Here is a 13,882-nt window from a genome sequence, read left to right on the forward strand (position 1 = left end):
CTCGGCGGCACAGCCGCTCCCCCCTGGGCAGCGCCGCTCTGAAGACACGAGGGGCCGCCACGCATCCGTTCGGCACGCGGGGGCTACTGCGGAGGTGCAGCCCGGCCTGGTGGCCGCCCCACGGCCGCTGACGGTGACCCCGCCCCGGCCGTCTGACACCGTAGCTGAAGACCCGATCGCTGGCTTCTTCGACAACGAGGTCAACGCTGCCCCCCCACCAAAAGGAGTTGACTGCATGCTCGCTGAGCTGGACGCCCAGGTGGCTGCGGCGGTGGAGGCCCCCCTCTCCTTCGACAAGCAGCCGCTGGTGCAGGATGGCCCGCTGCCAAGCGGACCGCCAGACGCCTTCGGCCCAACACTCGCTGGACCGCCTGTGATCATGGGCCTGCAGCACCAGCAAGCTCCAAGTCAGCCCAAGGAGTTGGCGGTGCAGCTTGGAGCCGTCACGCAGCAAGTTCAGCGGCTTCAGTTGGTGCCTGAGGTGTCGGTTCTGCTGCCATCGCTGGGGCCAGTCGTCGCCGGTGTGCCTTCCAGCCTCTTCCAGCAGGTCCAGCCTCCCATCCTCACGGCGGCCCCCTCCTCTCCCGGTGCGTAGAGCTTCAGCACCTCCCAAGACCCATACTACAGCGGCCTCGGTGCACCAGAGCGCTCGTCAGGATGCAAACAACTCGGAGGTGCCCGTGGCCCAAAGGGCAGCGCTCCGTCTGGTGCATGCGCTGGGCATCCTGGGGCCAAGGGAGAAGATGACTCCAAACGCTGCCGCCGCCCTCATCAACAAGTTCAAGTAGCCTCTCTCTGAAGAAGACATCAACGCCATCGCCACACTGACCCGTCTCGACCCTGTCGCGCTGCGCATCGCTGCGGGCATGGCTGGACCAGATGCTGCTGCCTCTGTGGCCACTAGTTGATCATGTTAGCTAACCTTAGTAATAGTCTCCAACAGTGGCTAGCCCCTAGTTGGTTTGAGTTAGGTTGTCACTTTGCTTATTGTAGTTTAGGGTGGTTGCTCGTTTTGCGCCAGTTAGTTTCTGGGGATATTGGTGGACTCTGGCACCCCCCGGTGCGATGGATGGTGTATCTGTTTTCCTTCCAATTCAATAGTAATTGTAGTTGTTGGAGCATGATATGGTTTCCCCATGGATGACAACCGCTGCCCCATGATGAGCTGGAATGTCTGGGGTATGAACACTCCGGCAAAGTGCGAAGCCATTCGTGAGATTGCTTTATCGCATAGATTAGCTCTCCGCTGTCTCCAGGAGATGAAGACAGATGTCTGGGATTGCGGCCTTGTGTGGGATACTAGAGGGGCCTTGCTAGCTAATTGCATCGTCCTCCCAGCCATAGGAACGAGGGGAGGTGCATCCATCTTCTGGAACGCAACCATTGTCTCGGTTTCATCTCATAGAATAGACCAATTCGCCATTACGGCCAAAGTTACAGTGCTACAGACGGGTCAATCCTTTTGGCTCACCATGGTGTACGGACCGGCTGACGACGCCTGCAAAGATGACTTCCTTCTAGAGCTCTCGCGTGCAGTACCCCCTACATCATCTATGAGGCCAGGGACAAGAATAATCTCAACCTGAATAGGAGGATAATGGGACGGTTTAGAAATGCCCTGGACTTGGCTGGCCTACGAGAGATCAAGTGTAAAAATCGGAGATACACTTGGAGCAATGAGCATCAAAACCCTACACTTGTTAGTATTGACAAATTCTTCTGCAACACTAGCTGGGAGCTGCTATTCCCCAACGACATTCTGATGGCAGCATCAACAGCCATCTCTGACCACTGCCCACTCCTGCTGGCAAATGCTTCCTCCCCCCTTACGGGCAAGGTTCAAATTTGAAGTCTTCTGGCCGCGCTTCCTGCATTTTCAGGAGACCGTTGAGAAGGCGTGGAACAGGCCAGCTACTCACACATGTGCTTTCAAGAGGCTGGCGACCAAGCTATGCAGAATAGCAAAAGACCTGAAGCTTTGGAGCAAAACCCTGTTCAGCGACGCCAAGGTGCAGTTCCATATGGTCAATGAGGTAATCCTGCGCCTAGATATTGCTCAGGAAAGCAGGGCCCTCTCTGCTGCTGAATTCCAGTTAAGAAAGTCCCTCAAGCTACGGCTGATCGGCCTCGCAGCGGTGGAAAGGGCAAGGAAGCGGCAAGCCTCTAGAATCACCTGGCTCAGAGCGGGAGACGCCAGTACAAAATTCTTCCATGCCAAAGTCTGCTCGAGGCGATGCAAGAACTTCATCCACTCCATTCAACTCGATGGTAACACAGCCACAACACACGAAGACAAAGAGAAGATGATCTTGGATCACTTCAATGCGGTTATGTGCTCTTCAGATTCAAGGGCAACCATTCTCAACTGGGATCAGCTGAACATGCCGTCAGTTTCAAATCCCGTCTTGGATAACCCCTTTTCCGAGGAGGAAGTATGGGAAGTGATCAAGGAAACACCAAAGGACAGGGCTCCAGGACCGGATGGGTTTAACGGAGTGTTTTATAGATCTTGCTGGACAATTATTAAGGCAGATGTCATGCTCGCTCTTAATTAGTTCTATTGTTGCTCTGGCCACAACTTCAGCGAGCTCAACTCTGCTCATGTGGCGCTGCTGCCCAAAAAGGATGGGGCTACCAAGATGGCTGATTATCGCCCCATCAGTCTCATTCATTCCATGGCAAAGCTCATTGCAAAAGTAATGTCCATACGCCTGGCGAAGGTCATCCACCTGATTATTTCACCAGCCCAAACAACCTTCATGAAGACCAAATGCATACATGACAGCTTTATGTATGTTTAGAATGGAGTCCGGTCACTGCACAGGAAAAACACGCCGGCAGTGCTGCTGAAACTAGACATCACCAGGGCTTTTGAAAGTATATCTTGGCCCTATCTACTTGAGCTCTTGCAGCGGTTGGGTTTCAGTTCCAGATGGCGAGACTGGGTGACGATGCTGCTATCAACCTCACACTCTTCCTTCCTGCTCAACGGCCTACCCGGGCAGCCGGTCTGGCACAAAAAGGGGCTAAGGCAGGGTGATCCCATTTCTCCACTGCTGTTCATCATCGCCATTGATCCCTTGCATCGGCTGTTGCAAGCTGCCGAAGAGTTAGGACTGCTCCAACCTCTGCCGGGAAGAGAAATTAAATTGAGGGTCAGTCTATATGTAGATGATGCGATCATATTCGCTAACCAGATTAAAGAGGAGATTAAAACACTCATGCAAATTGTGCATTGCTTTGGAGAAGCCTCTGGTCTGAAGATCAACCTTCAGAAGTCCACGGCCATGCCGATCAGATGCTCGGGCATCGATATGGAGCAGGTTCTGTAGAGCTTTGGCAGGCGGCTCACTCACTTCCCTGTCACATACCTGGGGCTGCCAATCACCATCAAACGCCTAAGGCTTGCGCACCTGCAGTTAGTTCTGGACAGGATCAGGGCCCGTCTTGCCGGGTGGAAAGGAAAACTGCTGTCTATAGCTGCCATAAGGGTGCTGGTCAGGGCTGTCCTCATCTCGCTGCCAACTTTTGCAATCACCGCACTGCGGGTGCCCAAAAAATTTCTGTAGGTGGATAAATCCCATCGCAAATTTCTCTGGGCACAAGATGAAGATCTGACCGGCGGAAAATGCAAAGTTAATTGGTCCAAAGTTTGCTCACCCACAGAGTACGGTGGCCTCGGCATCCTCGACCTCTCAAAATTCAGCAGGGCCCTGAGATTGAGATGGCTGTGGCATTCTTGGGTGAGCCCAGAATGGCCATGGGTGGGGATGGAAGTGCCTTGTGATGAGAGCGACAAGGCAGCGTTCAGTGCAATGACGATAATCACCATTGGCGATGGACGCAAGGCTACCTTTTGGGGCTGCGCCTGGGCTAGTGCCGAGCCCCTCAAGGCAGCCTTCCTGCGCCTTTTCAAACACTCAAGAAGAAAGAACGGGACTGTACAGGCAGCTCTGCGCGACAATACTTGGATCAAGGACCTAGCACATGGCAACGTTAACCCTCTCCTCCAGGAGTTCCTGATCTTAGAGAGATTGATCAGAAAGGCCAGAATGAGTATGAGGCCGGGGCAGCCTGACGAAATCAAGTGGAAATTCACGGCGAGCAGGATCTACAACGCGTCGTCAGCATATCAGGCACAGTTTCTTGGATCGGTTCAGGCTCCGTTCAAAAAAACCTTGTGGACGGCCTGGGCCCCTGGCCGGATCAAAACTTTCACGTGGCTGCTGCATCTGGATCGGCTATGGTGCAACGATAGGCTGCAAAGAAGAGGATGGGAAAACCAATACTTCTGCCATCTTTGCCTTCGACACCTTGAAAGTTCGGTTCATTTGTTCTGGCGCTGTGAGCTGTCTATGAAGATCTGGGAGAAGGTGGCCTCGTGGCAGGGCTGCCATGCCGTGTAGCCAGGTCTCTGGTCCTCCCTTCAACGCTCAACAGAGATCATGGACACGATCATCAGCAACACCACGAAGGGAAGCAGGAAGGGCATCACGACCATCATCATGCTCGTGCTTTGGGAAATCTGGTTGGAGCGGCACCACTGCACCTTTAGAGGCAAGGTGGCGCAGAGGACCGACATCTTGGCTGCGATCAGGCATATTATTGAGTTGTGGCGGCAAGCGGGAGCCCAGTGTCTAGCACAACCATTTGCAGAGCCACCATCGGGGATCGGCTAAGACGTAGCTCCACTTCTTTTGGCCAGCTGCGCCTTTCTTCTTTTATATTTCTTCTCTTGATCCCTGGATCACGCCCCATGTTTTCTTTTCCCGCTTCTACCTGCTTAATATATGAATGCCAGCAATTTGCTGGATCTTTCAATATATATAATGGCCAAACGAACCCTGAACAGTTTCAAATTTCAGCCCGTCACTCCTGTTATTCTATGTTGCGTGTAGAAAGCAAAGTTCAAGGCGAGAAGAGGCAGCGATTATCGTTTAAATTTCAGCATGGATATCCTGTCGTTCCATGTTGCCTGTAGAAGAAAATACAAGGCAAAAAGAGGCAGTGATTACGTTTGGCCCACAAGGGGGACACGTTTCCCTATCAGAACCACGAGGCTTCTTTGGGAGATGCTCCAGTTTTTGTAAAAGGTTTGTAATGAAGCTTGGCCCAAATTGGACAATGTTTTTACCATGACATATCACTACTGCAGGATGGTCCAAACGCGACACTACGATTAGAGACCCTTCGACGAAATTGTGTGTGATGCCATAATCGCAAATGGTAGTGAAAAAGAACCGTCAAAAAAGGTGCAAAATGTTTGCGATAGCGGAGCTATCAAACACGGTTCAGATTTTAGTTGCATGTGCGATATAGGGCATACGGTTCAGCTCAATGAACTATTTGCGATCAGGCGGAACAAAAGAAATGGGCAGCCTGATGAAGGTGTGTGCGATATAGAGCATACGGTTCACTTGGATGAACTGTTTGTGATTAGGCAACACAAAATAAACGGTTAGCCAGATCAAGGTGTGTGTGATATGCGGTAAACAGGTCCGTAATCAGAAATGTGTGCGAAGACCAATAATAACACAGGAGATTGCTGCTAATAAGCCGTGTGAATTGCTCCGTCTATAGTAGAATAACATGTATATATATATAACAGAAATAAACATCCAATTACATCAGTGACTATACAGATCATTCGCACGCACCTCAATAAACAATTGCATGCATTCTAAGGTAGGAGAAACGATTGTCTAGTCATCTACTTCTTGTGACACTCCCGCCACTGCTATGTGGCTTGATCCCTCGTCTGGGTCAGGAAGAAGACAATTCCTCATGTCAACGATCCACCTGTACACCCGGGGCGACGACCGCAACCTCTGCCTCGGTCGCGAGGGTGCTGCAGCCGGCGTGCTGCAGCCAGAGCTCCAGGGGCTCCCCTTGCGGGATGATGGAGGCGAAGAAGGGAGGAAGGCGGATCCAACACTGAAGAGGAATGGCGACGTGGAGCACGAACTCTTGGAAGGAGCCCTCGGTGTGGACCCCAGGGGGGACGACCAACACCTTCGTGACCCGGCGCCGCCGCCTGTCGCGGTCAGCATCAGCTCCTCCGGGGCCCTCGACGTGGGCGTACAATGGAAGCGGGAACCCCGACGGTGCCCGCTCGCCCCAAGGCCTCGGCACCACCTGAAGGGCCCCTTCGTCCGGGCCACGGGGGATGAGCCATTTCTTCGGCGGGAGTGGGTCTGGCCCCTCTCGGGGAGCCTTTCCCTTCTCTGCCATCGAGAACCGGCGGATTGGAGCCATCGCGGCAAGACGGAGCAAGGATCGGGAAGAAGGAGAAGCAAGGAGGGATGGACTGGAAGGGCGCACGCCGTTCCGTACTTATAGCCGACGAAGGCCAACCGCCGACCTCCATGATCGCAGGTAATCATGACCCGTTTTTGCATGTAGGGACTTGTCCAATCCGTGCAGTTACCGAGGCGTCGTGGGGAAGGGGAGGCGCCCACGTCCAGTCAACCGCCACGCGGCGCCCAAGGCCGCAGGCTGTTAGGGCCCGTGGCGCTTCGCTCTTGCCCTTCCGCCTCCCTGCATGGCCAAGTCCGGGCGCGCCTTGGGCCCGGGGGCTACTGTCGGCGTTCTGGGAACGGGGGTCCCCAGACTTGCCTGCCTGCGGCCTGCGGCGTGGCTCAAAGGGGGGCCCAGCACGGCCCATCTTCACCAACACGAACCCAAGAACCTCGCGAGGGGCCAAGCCTCGCGGGGCGGACGACGCAGAGCTTCCTCAAGCACGGCCTCGTCAGGCTGGCTCATGAGGAGGCGGAGAGATCAAGGCGGGGTACCTCACGAGGTGCCCATGACGCAAGCCATGATGACTCAAGGCGCCAGGCGGGTGCCAGCCCGCGTAGCGTCCTCCTTTCCTCTTTGGTGCAAAGGGGGCAAGCGCAGCCGCGGAGTACCGAGGCATCAGGAAAAGGTTGCCATTTTGGTGCAACGAGACCAAGACCAGGAGGACTACGAGACGGAGGTCACCATGGAGCCCAAGACGGCGTCATCACCCGAGCTTTGCGCAGGCGAAGACTACTTTTGTCAGGATAGCTGATACTTGCTGTCCCCCTTCAAATTAGCCCGCCATTGTTGGCTCCCTTCGCGCTCGATATTTGGGAAGAGGACCAGGGCCTCTATAAATAGGACCGGCCACCCACATAAGGAGGGGGTTCGGTCGGTTGGAGGAAGCAGAGAAAGAGAGAGAGAGAGAGAGAAAGGTGACTGAACTCCACCAAGCAGTTCATCGCCCTAGCCAAGAATAGACCCTCACGAGTCTGTTCTTCCTTGTATTGTTCATCATCATCAGCCCAAGAGGTAATCCACCACACCACACACTGGAGTAGGGTATTACACCACAACGGTGGCCCGAACCAGTATAAACCCTGTGTCTCTTGTGTTGTTCTTTCCGTAGCTTTAGATCCTAGCATGGCGGAGGGGTGCAGGTAGGTAGGAGGCGAAATCTCCGCGCGCACCCCAGTGTTCGAACCTCAAGGGTCTGCCGGAACCCAAAATCCGACATTTGGCGCGCCAGGTAGGGGTGCGCCGGGATTCGTCTTCCACCACCCCGTTCTCCTCCGACCATCGCACCCATGTTTGACGCTCGTCGGGCCCGCGCCGAGCGCCGGGCCGCACTCGCTTCCCGCGTCGCCCAGACGGCCCCTGTCGGCGGGCATCCACGCCGTTCCCCGTCACCTGCCATCAACGCCGCCACCGGCCCGGCGGGGGACAAGCGGAAAGCATCGTCCCAGCATCCGTCCGTGCGGCAAGATGGCCGCACCGCAACTCCCTCGCTCGCCCCGGCTGGATCTTCGTCCCGCGCGCTTCACGTGGCCATGGAGGCTCGGGCCGCGCTCATCGCGGCAAACGAGCTCCTGCGCTACCGCCCCGTCAACGACATCTACGACGAATGGCTCGACCGCGTCGCCAAGCTCATCCGCGCCGCAGGGGGCTCTTCTACGCCGTCCGTTCTGCTGCACCGCACCCCGCCCCACGCGGGCGATGAGGCTCCGGTGGCGCCCCGGCCGCCTCCTCCTCAAGAAGACGCCATGGATCCAAGGCGCGTGGCCCCTGGGCGGAACCCGCTCCGTCAGGTGCCAGCGCGGCAAGAACAGAGCTGCCAAGAAGTCCCTCGCCCGCAAGAAGCTGCCCGGGCGCTCCCTGCTCCAGCACGTCGCAACCATGCTCCTGCTCCCGCGCGTCAAGACCCCGCGCTGCTCCCAGCTGCTGCGCGTGGGGACATGCATGACCAGGCTCTCCGTCACCCAAGGCCTCCCGTGGCCACAGCAGGCTGCCGTGCCTACACCACCGAACTACGCAGCGTCGCGTGGCCCGGCAAGTTCAAGCCAGACCTACCTCCTCACTACGACGGCACGGCTGACCCTGCAGAGTTCCTCCAGCTCTACGAGCTGGGCATCGAAGCTGCCAATGGAGACGAGAAGGTCATGGCGAACTAGTTCCCCATGGCACTCAAGGACGGGGCCCGCACCTGGCTCCTGAACCTATCTCCAGGCACAATCTCCTCCTGGGACGAGATGCGCACCCGCTTCATCGCCAACTTCCAAGGCACTCGCGACCGGCCACCTGCCGTGAGCGACATGCGCCGCATCAAGCAACAACCCGGTGAGACCCTGCAGATGTACATCCAGCGCTTCAATAACGCACGCCTCAGGATTCCCAAGGTAACTGAGGAGGCCATCATCTCGGCCTTCTCCGACGGCGTGTGCGACGTCAAGATGAAGGAGGAGCTGGCGATGCATGAAGACCTGTGCACTTCCTTGGAGCTGTTCAACTTGGCAAACAAGTGCGCCAGGGCTGAGGAAGGGCGTCTCTCCCTCCTCGAGCTGCCTGCTGCAGACCCAGAGGAGAAGAAGCTCAAGGCCAAGGATGTGAAGCGCAAGAGGGCTGCCGTGCTCGCGGCAGAACCAGATACCAAGCGGGGCAGAGATCAGCCCGAACCTTCCAAGGGCAGCCAGTACTGTGTGTACCACGACCTCCACACCCACAACACCAACGAATGTCAAGAACTCCGAGCCGTGCGTGAAGGAAGGATCGGCCGACGCCCCGACCGCGGTGACCGGGGCTACGGTCGAGGAGGAGGAAGGAACGGAGGACGCTGGGAAGATCGTGGCCCGTGCCAAGGGTGGCGCGACCAACCTCGCGAGGATCGCTGGCAAGACCCGCCTCGCGAGAGACGATGGAGGGATCAACCTCGCGAGGGAGACTTGAGGGATCAGCCTCGCAAGGATCGCCCGCAAGGCAACGCAGGCCTCCCACCGCCGCAGCCGCAGCCAAGGAGAAACGAGGACCGCCACCAGGACGAGGAGGCTGGGGGCTTCCAGGAGCCGCGCGTAATCGCCTGCATCTTGGGCGGAGCACAAGACCCCGCCTCTCAGCGCATCTTCAAGCAGTTCGCCCGCGAAGTGAACGCAGTCCTCCCCAGGCTCGAAGCCACGCGCCCTCTCAGATGGTCGGCGTGTGCCATCACGTTCAGCTCAGCAGATCAGCTCAAGTGTGCGGCTACAGCCGGAGTTCTCCCGATGCTTTGCTCCCCAATCATCAGCAATGTGGTGGTCACCAAGACCCTCATCGATGGCGGGGCAGGGCTCAACGTCTTGTCCGTGGAGACGTTCAACAACCTCCAAGTGCCCTACAGCCAGCTTCAGCCAACCAAGCCTTTCTCCGGTATCACCGACGGCTCCACGGTCCCGATTGGGCAGGTCCGCCTCCCTGTCACCTTCGGGGCACGCGACAACTACCGCACCGAGCTCATCGACTTCGACGTCGCCCACATTCACCTACCGTACAACGCCATCCTTGGGTACCCAGCACTGGCCAAGTTCATGGCCGTAACTCACCACGGCTACAACGTCCTCAAGATGCCAGGAAGCGGCGGAGTCATCACGGTGCCGTGTGAAGAGAAGGACGCGGTGTGTTCCCTGGAACGAGCCTTTCAGGCCGCAGCACTGGAAGACCCGGATCGCGAAAGCCGGAGGCTTCCCGAGGCGGCCCCCAAGAAGAAGAAGACACCGTCCGGCCTGGCCTCTCAGGAAGCAGGCCCCTCTGGGCCCGCGCCTGCCCAGGGGGAACCTCCCTCCATCGCATAGGAAAGCGCGCCCGGCGCCCTCCTCAGGCAGGGCTCGGGGGCTCTCCCCTGGAGGACCACCGACCTGGCTAGGGTCATGAGGGAGGCGCTTGGGCACCACCTGGAGGTGTGTTTTGAAGCATGTTTCCCTCGAGAAGGAGCAAGGCAAGGAGATCCAGACCCTCAGGAGTTCATCAGCAAGGCCATTCAAGAGCTATAGGAGTCAAGAGTCATGAGAGGCGGCCGTCGCCTACCAGCAGTGGCCCCCCATCCAGGCGAGGATGGCGGGCTGCGCGTCTGCATCAATGTACTAGGGCTCAACCAAGTCGCCTCCCTGGTGCGCCTCTGGCCCTCGCGAGTGGGGTGCTGCGGAGGTCCACCCCACAGCTACGTTCGCATGCCTTACGGCTTGCCGAGCGCGGCTGACATGTACCAGCGCCTCATGAGGGGCATCGCGGAGGCACGAGAGGCCAGGCGTTCCGCAGCCCTGGCAGAGATGGAGATGGCCCGCGAGGAGTCGCCAACGCCTCCGGAGCCTCCCAAGCCCCCTGGGCCGGAGGGCTCGTGAGGATCGGCTCCCGCAGCCCACCGAGTCTGCTACACCAATACCCCTTTCATCTTCAACATCATCAGGTGACATCTTTCGAGTTTTACTTCCAGCTGGGAGCGCCCCTAGGGCTGCATTATTCCCAGGCCGCGTGGGTCCGTCCCTGCGGCGTGTATCCCTTTATTCCATGTTGTTAGCTTACCTTGTTGGGGGCGCCCCTCGGGCTGCATGACCCCCCCCCCCAAGTCGCTCGGGCCTGACCCAGTGATGTCTGCATTCCCAACATCTCTTTGAACGAATCCACTCCTTCGCCGCTAATGAGATTTACCCAGTTGCCTGCTCAGCTGACGCCAACTAACGAAGCTGCTCCCAAACAGCACGACGCTTGCGCATGGGTCCGTCCCTGCAACGCTGACAAACCTGGATGGCTGAGCTCTGGCCGCGGCAGCCCCGCATAGCGTCACCTCGTCAAGCCTTCAGTGCCTCACCACCCCTCGGGGGCAACCCACGGCTGACCGTCAATTGTCATGGCAACCCTGTGCTTTTTCTATGATGGACATGCAGGACCTCCCGAAGGAGCTGCGTCAGGCGAGGCCCTTGCGGTGTCTCCTTCGCTCTCGTCCGCGCGAACCTCTTGCACGTTAAAGGGGGGGTGCCTGAGCATCGCGACTCAGGGCTCCTACTGGCTCTCCAGCCCTCACCCTCTGGCCTTGACCACGGCATCGCGACCTGGCATACCAGCGACGGCTGAGACTCGCTCGAGGGCCGGGACCCGAGGACGTAGAGCAGAAAGGGGAGCATAAACGAGAGGGGAGAGACACATTAGGACCTCGCCAAGCAACCTCGCGCCTGCCGATGCACGGACCCGGCGACACACCAGAGAGCGGCCCCTGATCCTCGAGATAAGTCATCGCCCGGAAGCGCCAGCTACCATGGCACCATCCCCGCACCTAATGCTATCCCATATTAGCGACGCCGCTCTCCTTTCTCACCGAACGACGGCTGCTTGGGCGCCAAAGGGGACCTCCTGAGCATCGCGACTCAGGGGCTCTTACCGGACTCCGGGTCGCTCACCTCCTGGCCTTGACCACGGCATCGCGACCTGGCATACTAGCGACGGATGAAGCCGCCTTGGGACTGGGACCTGTCGGCGCAGAGCACCAAGCCCTCGTGAGGTTCAAAAGGGAGGACTAAGCTAAGATGGAATGAGCAACTCGCGCAATTCTACGACAAGGGTTATATATACAAAACAGGACCACAGGCACCTTACAAGCCCCTACGGGACGCGTTTTTGATTCATCGCAGGGAACGGATCCTAAAGGGACACAAACTACGCGCGTCCCTGCAAAAGACGCCATCACCAACAGTGGGCCGTCAAGCACCGACGCCAACCCCATCCAGACCAGAGTCGGTGGCGGCCTGACGAGCCCGCCCTGCTCCAGGAGCGGCGCTGGCTCGGGGGCTCGTAGCTGTCGTCGCTCGTCTCCGGAGTCGCGAAGAGCTCACCGGAGTCGCTGGAACCTCCGGCGTCTCCACCGCCTGAGGAGCCTCCAAGGGAGCGGGTGGCGAGCCCATTCCTCATCGCAGCAGGGCCCTGGCCACCTCCCCCGGGGTAGCACTCCAGCCAGCGCCCGCTCGCATCGAAGACCTTGAAGAGCATCACCGAAGCACCGTCGTAGTCCAAGTGGATCGTGAAGACACCCCTTGTCCTGCAAACCCAGGCGATCTCCCTGCAGCCCCGAGTCATGTAGACCTCGTCCGGGGCGACGACCGCAACCTCTGCCTCGGTCGCGAGGGTGCTACAGCCGGTGTGCTGCAGCCAAAGCTCTAGGGGCTCCCCCTGCGGGATGATGGAGGCGAAGAAGGGAGGAAGGCGGATCCAAGACTGAAGAGGAATGGCGACGTGGAGCACGAACTCTTGGAAGGAGCCCTTGGTGTGGACCCCAGGGGGGACGACCAACACCTTTGTGACCCAGCGGCGCCGCCCATCGCGGTTAGCATCAGCTCCTCCAGGGCCCTCGACGTGGGCGTACAATGGAAGCGGGAACCCCGGCGGCGCCCGCTCGCACCAAGGCCTCGGCAACATCTGAAGGGCCCCTTCGTCCGGGCCACGGGGGATGAGCCGTTTTGTAGGATCAAAAGTATGTCTAGGGGGGGTGATTGGACTACTTGACCAAATAAAAACTTAACCTTTTCCCAATTTTAGTTCTTGGCAGATTTTAGCTATTTTAGGACAAGTCAAGCAATCATCACATAATGTAAGCAAGCATAATGCAAAGAGTATATAGGCAGCGGAAAGTAAAGCATGCAACTTGCAAGAATGTAAAGGGAAGGGTTTGGAGAATTCAAACGCAATTGGAGACACGGATGTTTTTCCCGTGGTTCGGATAGGTGGTGCTATCCTACATCCACGTTGATGGAGACTTCAACCCACGAAGGGTAACGGTTGCGCGAGTCCACACAGGGCTCCACCCAAGGGTAACGGTTGCGCGAGTCCACACAGGGCTCCACCCACGAAGGGTCCATGAAGAAGCGACCACGCACAAAGGGTCCACGAAGAAGCAACCTTGTCTATCCCACCATGGCCATCACCCACACAGGACTTGCCTCACTAGCGGTAGATCTTCACGAAGTAGGTGATCTCCTTGCCCTTACAAACTCCTTGGTTCAACTCCACAATCTTGTCGGAGGCTCCCAAGTGACACCTAGCCAATCTAGGAGACACCACTCTCCAAGAAGTAACAAATGGTGTGTAGGTAATGAACTCCTTGCTCTTGTGCTTCAAATGATAGTCTCCCCAACACTCAACTCTCTTTCATAGGATTTGGATTTGGTGGAAAGAAGGTTTGAGTGGAAAGCAACTTGGGAAGGCTAGAGATCAAGATTCATATGGTAGGAATGGAATGTCTTGGTCTCAACACATGAGTAGGTGGTTCTCTCTCAGAACATATGAGTTGGAGTGGTGTGTGTGTTCTGATGGCTCTCACATCAAATGAGAAGGAGGTGGAGGGGTATATATAGCCTCCACACAAAATCCAACCGTTACACAGTTTTCCAATCTCGGTGGGACCGAATCAATAAGCTCGGTCAGACCGAAAATGTAAACCTAGTGACCGTTAGTGATTTTCGGTGGGACTGACATGCAACTCGGTAGGACCGATATGGTTAGGGTTTGGGCATAACATAATCTCGGTGAGACCGATTACACAAACTTGGTGAGACCGAATTTGGTAATTAGCTAACCAGAGAGTTGGTCA

General features: G+C 57.3%; 1 protein-coding gene across 1 annotated transcript; it reads left to right on the forward strand.

Annotated features, from left to right (window-relative positions):
• Positions 1 to 235: 235 nt before the first annotated feature.
• On the forward strand, positions 236 to 4,406 carry LOC147991313 (uncharacterized). The gene is made up of 8 exons (XM_087538621.1): positions 236 to 587; positions 1,770 to 1,837; positions 1,881 to 2,268; positions 2,344 to 2,485; positions 2,585 to 2,720; positions 2,802 to 3,323; positions 3,420 to 3,497; positions 3,570 to 4,406. The coding sequence occupies exons 1-8, from the start codon at positions 236 to 238 to the stop codon at positions 4,404 to 4,406; spliced, it is 2,523 nt and encodes an 840-aa protein (XP_087394747.1).
• Positions 4,407 to 13,882: the final 9,476 nt, after the last annotated feature.

The sequence above is a fragment of the Triticum urartu genome, chromosome 1A, assembly GCF_056163025.1.
Source record: "Triticum urartu cultivar PI428250 chromosome 1A, HENAU_Tu73, whole genome shotgun sequence".
NCBI lineage: Eukaryota > Viridiplantae > Streptophyta > Magnoliopsida > Poales > Poaceae > Triticum > Triticum urartu.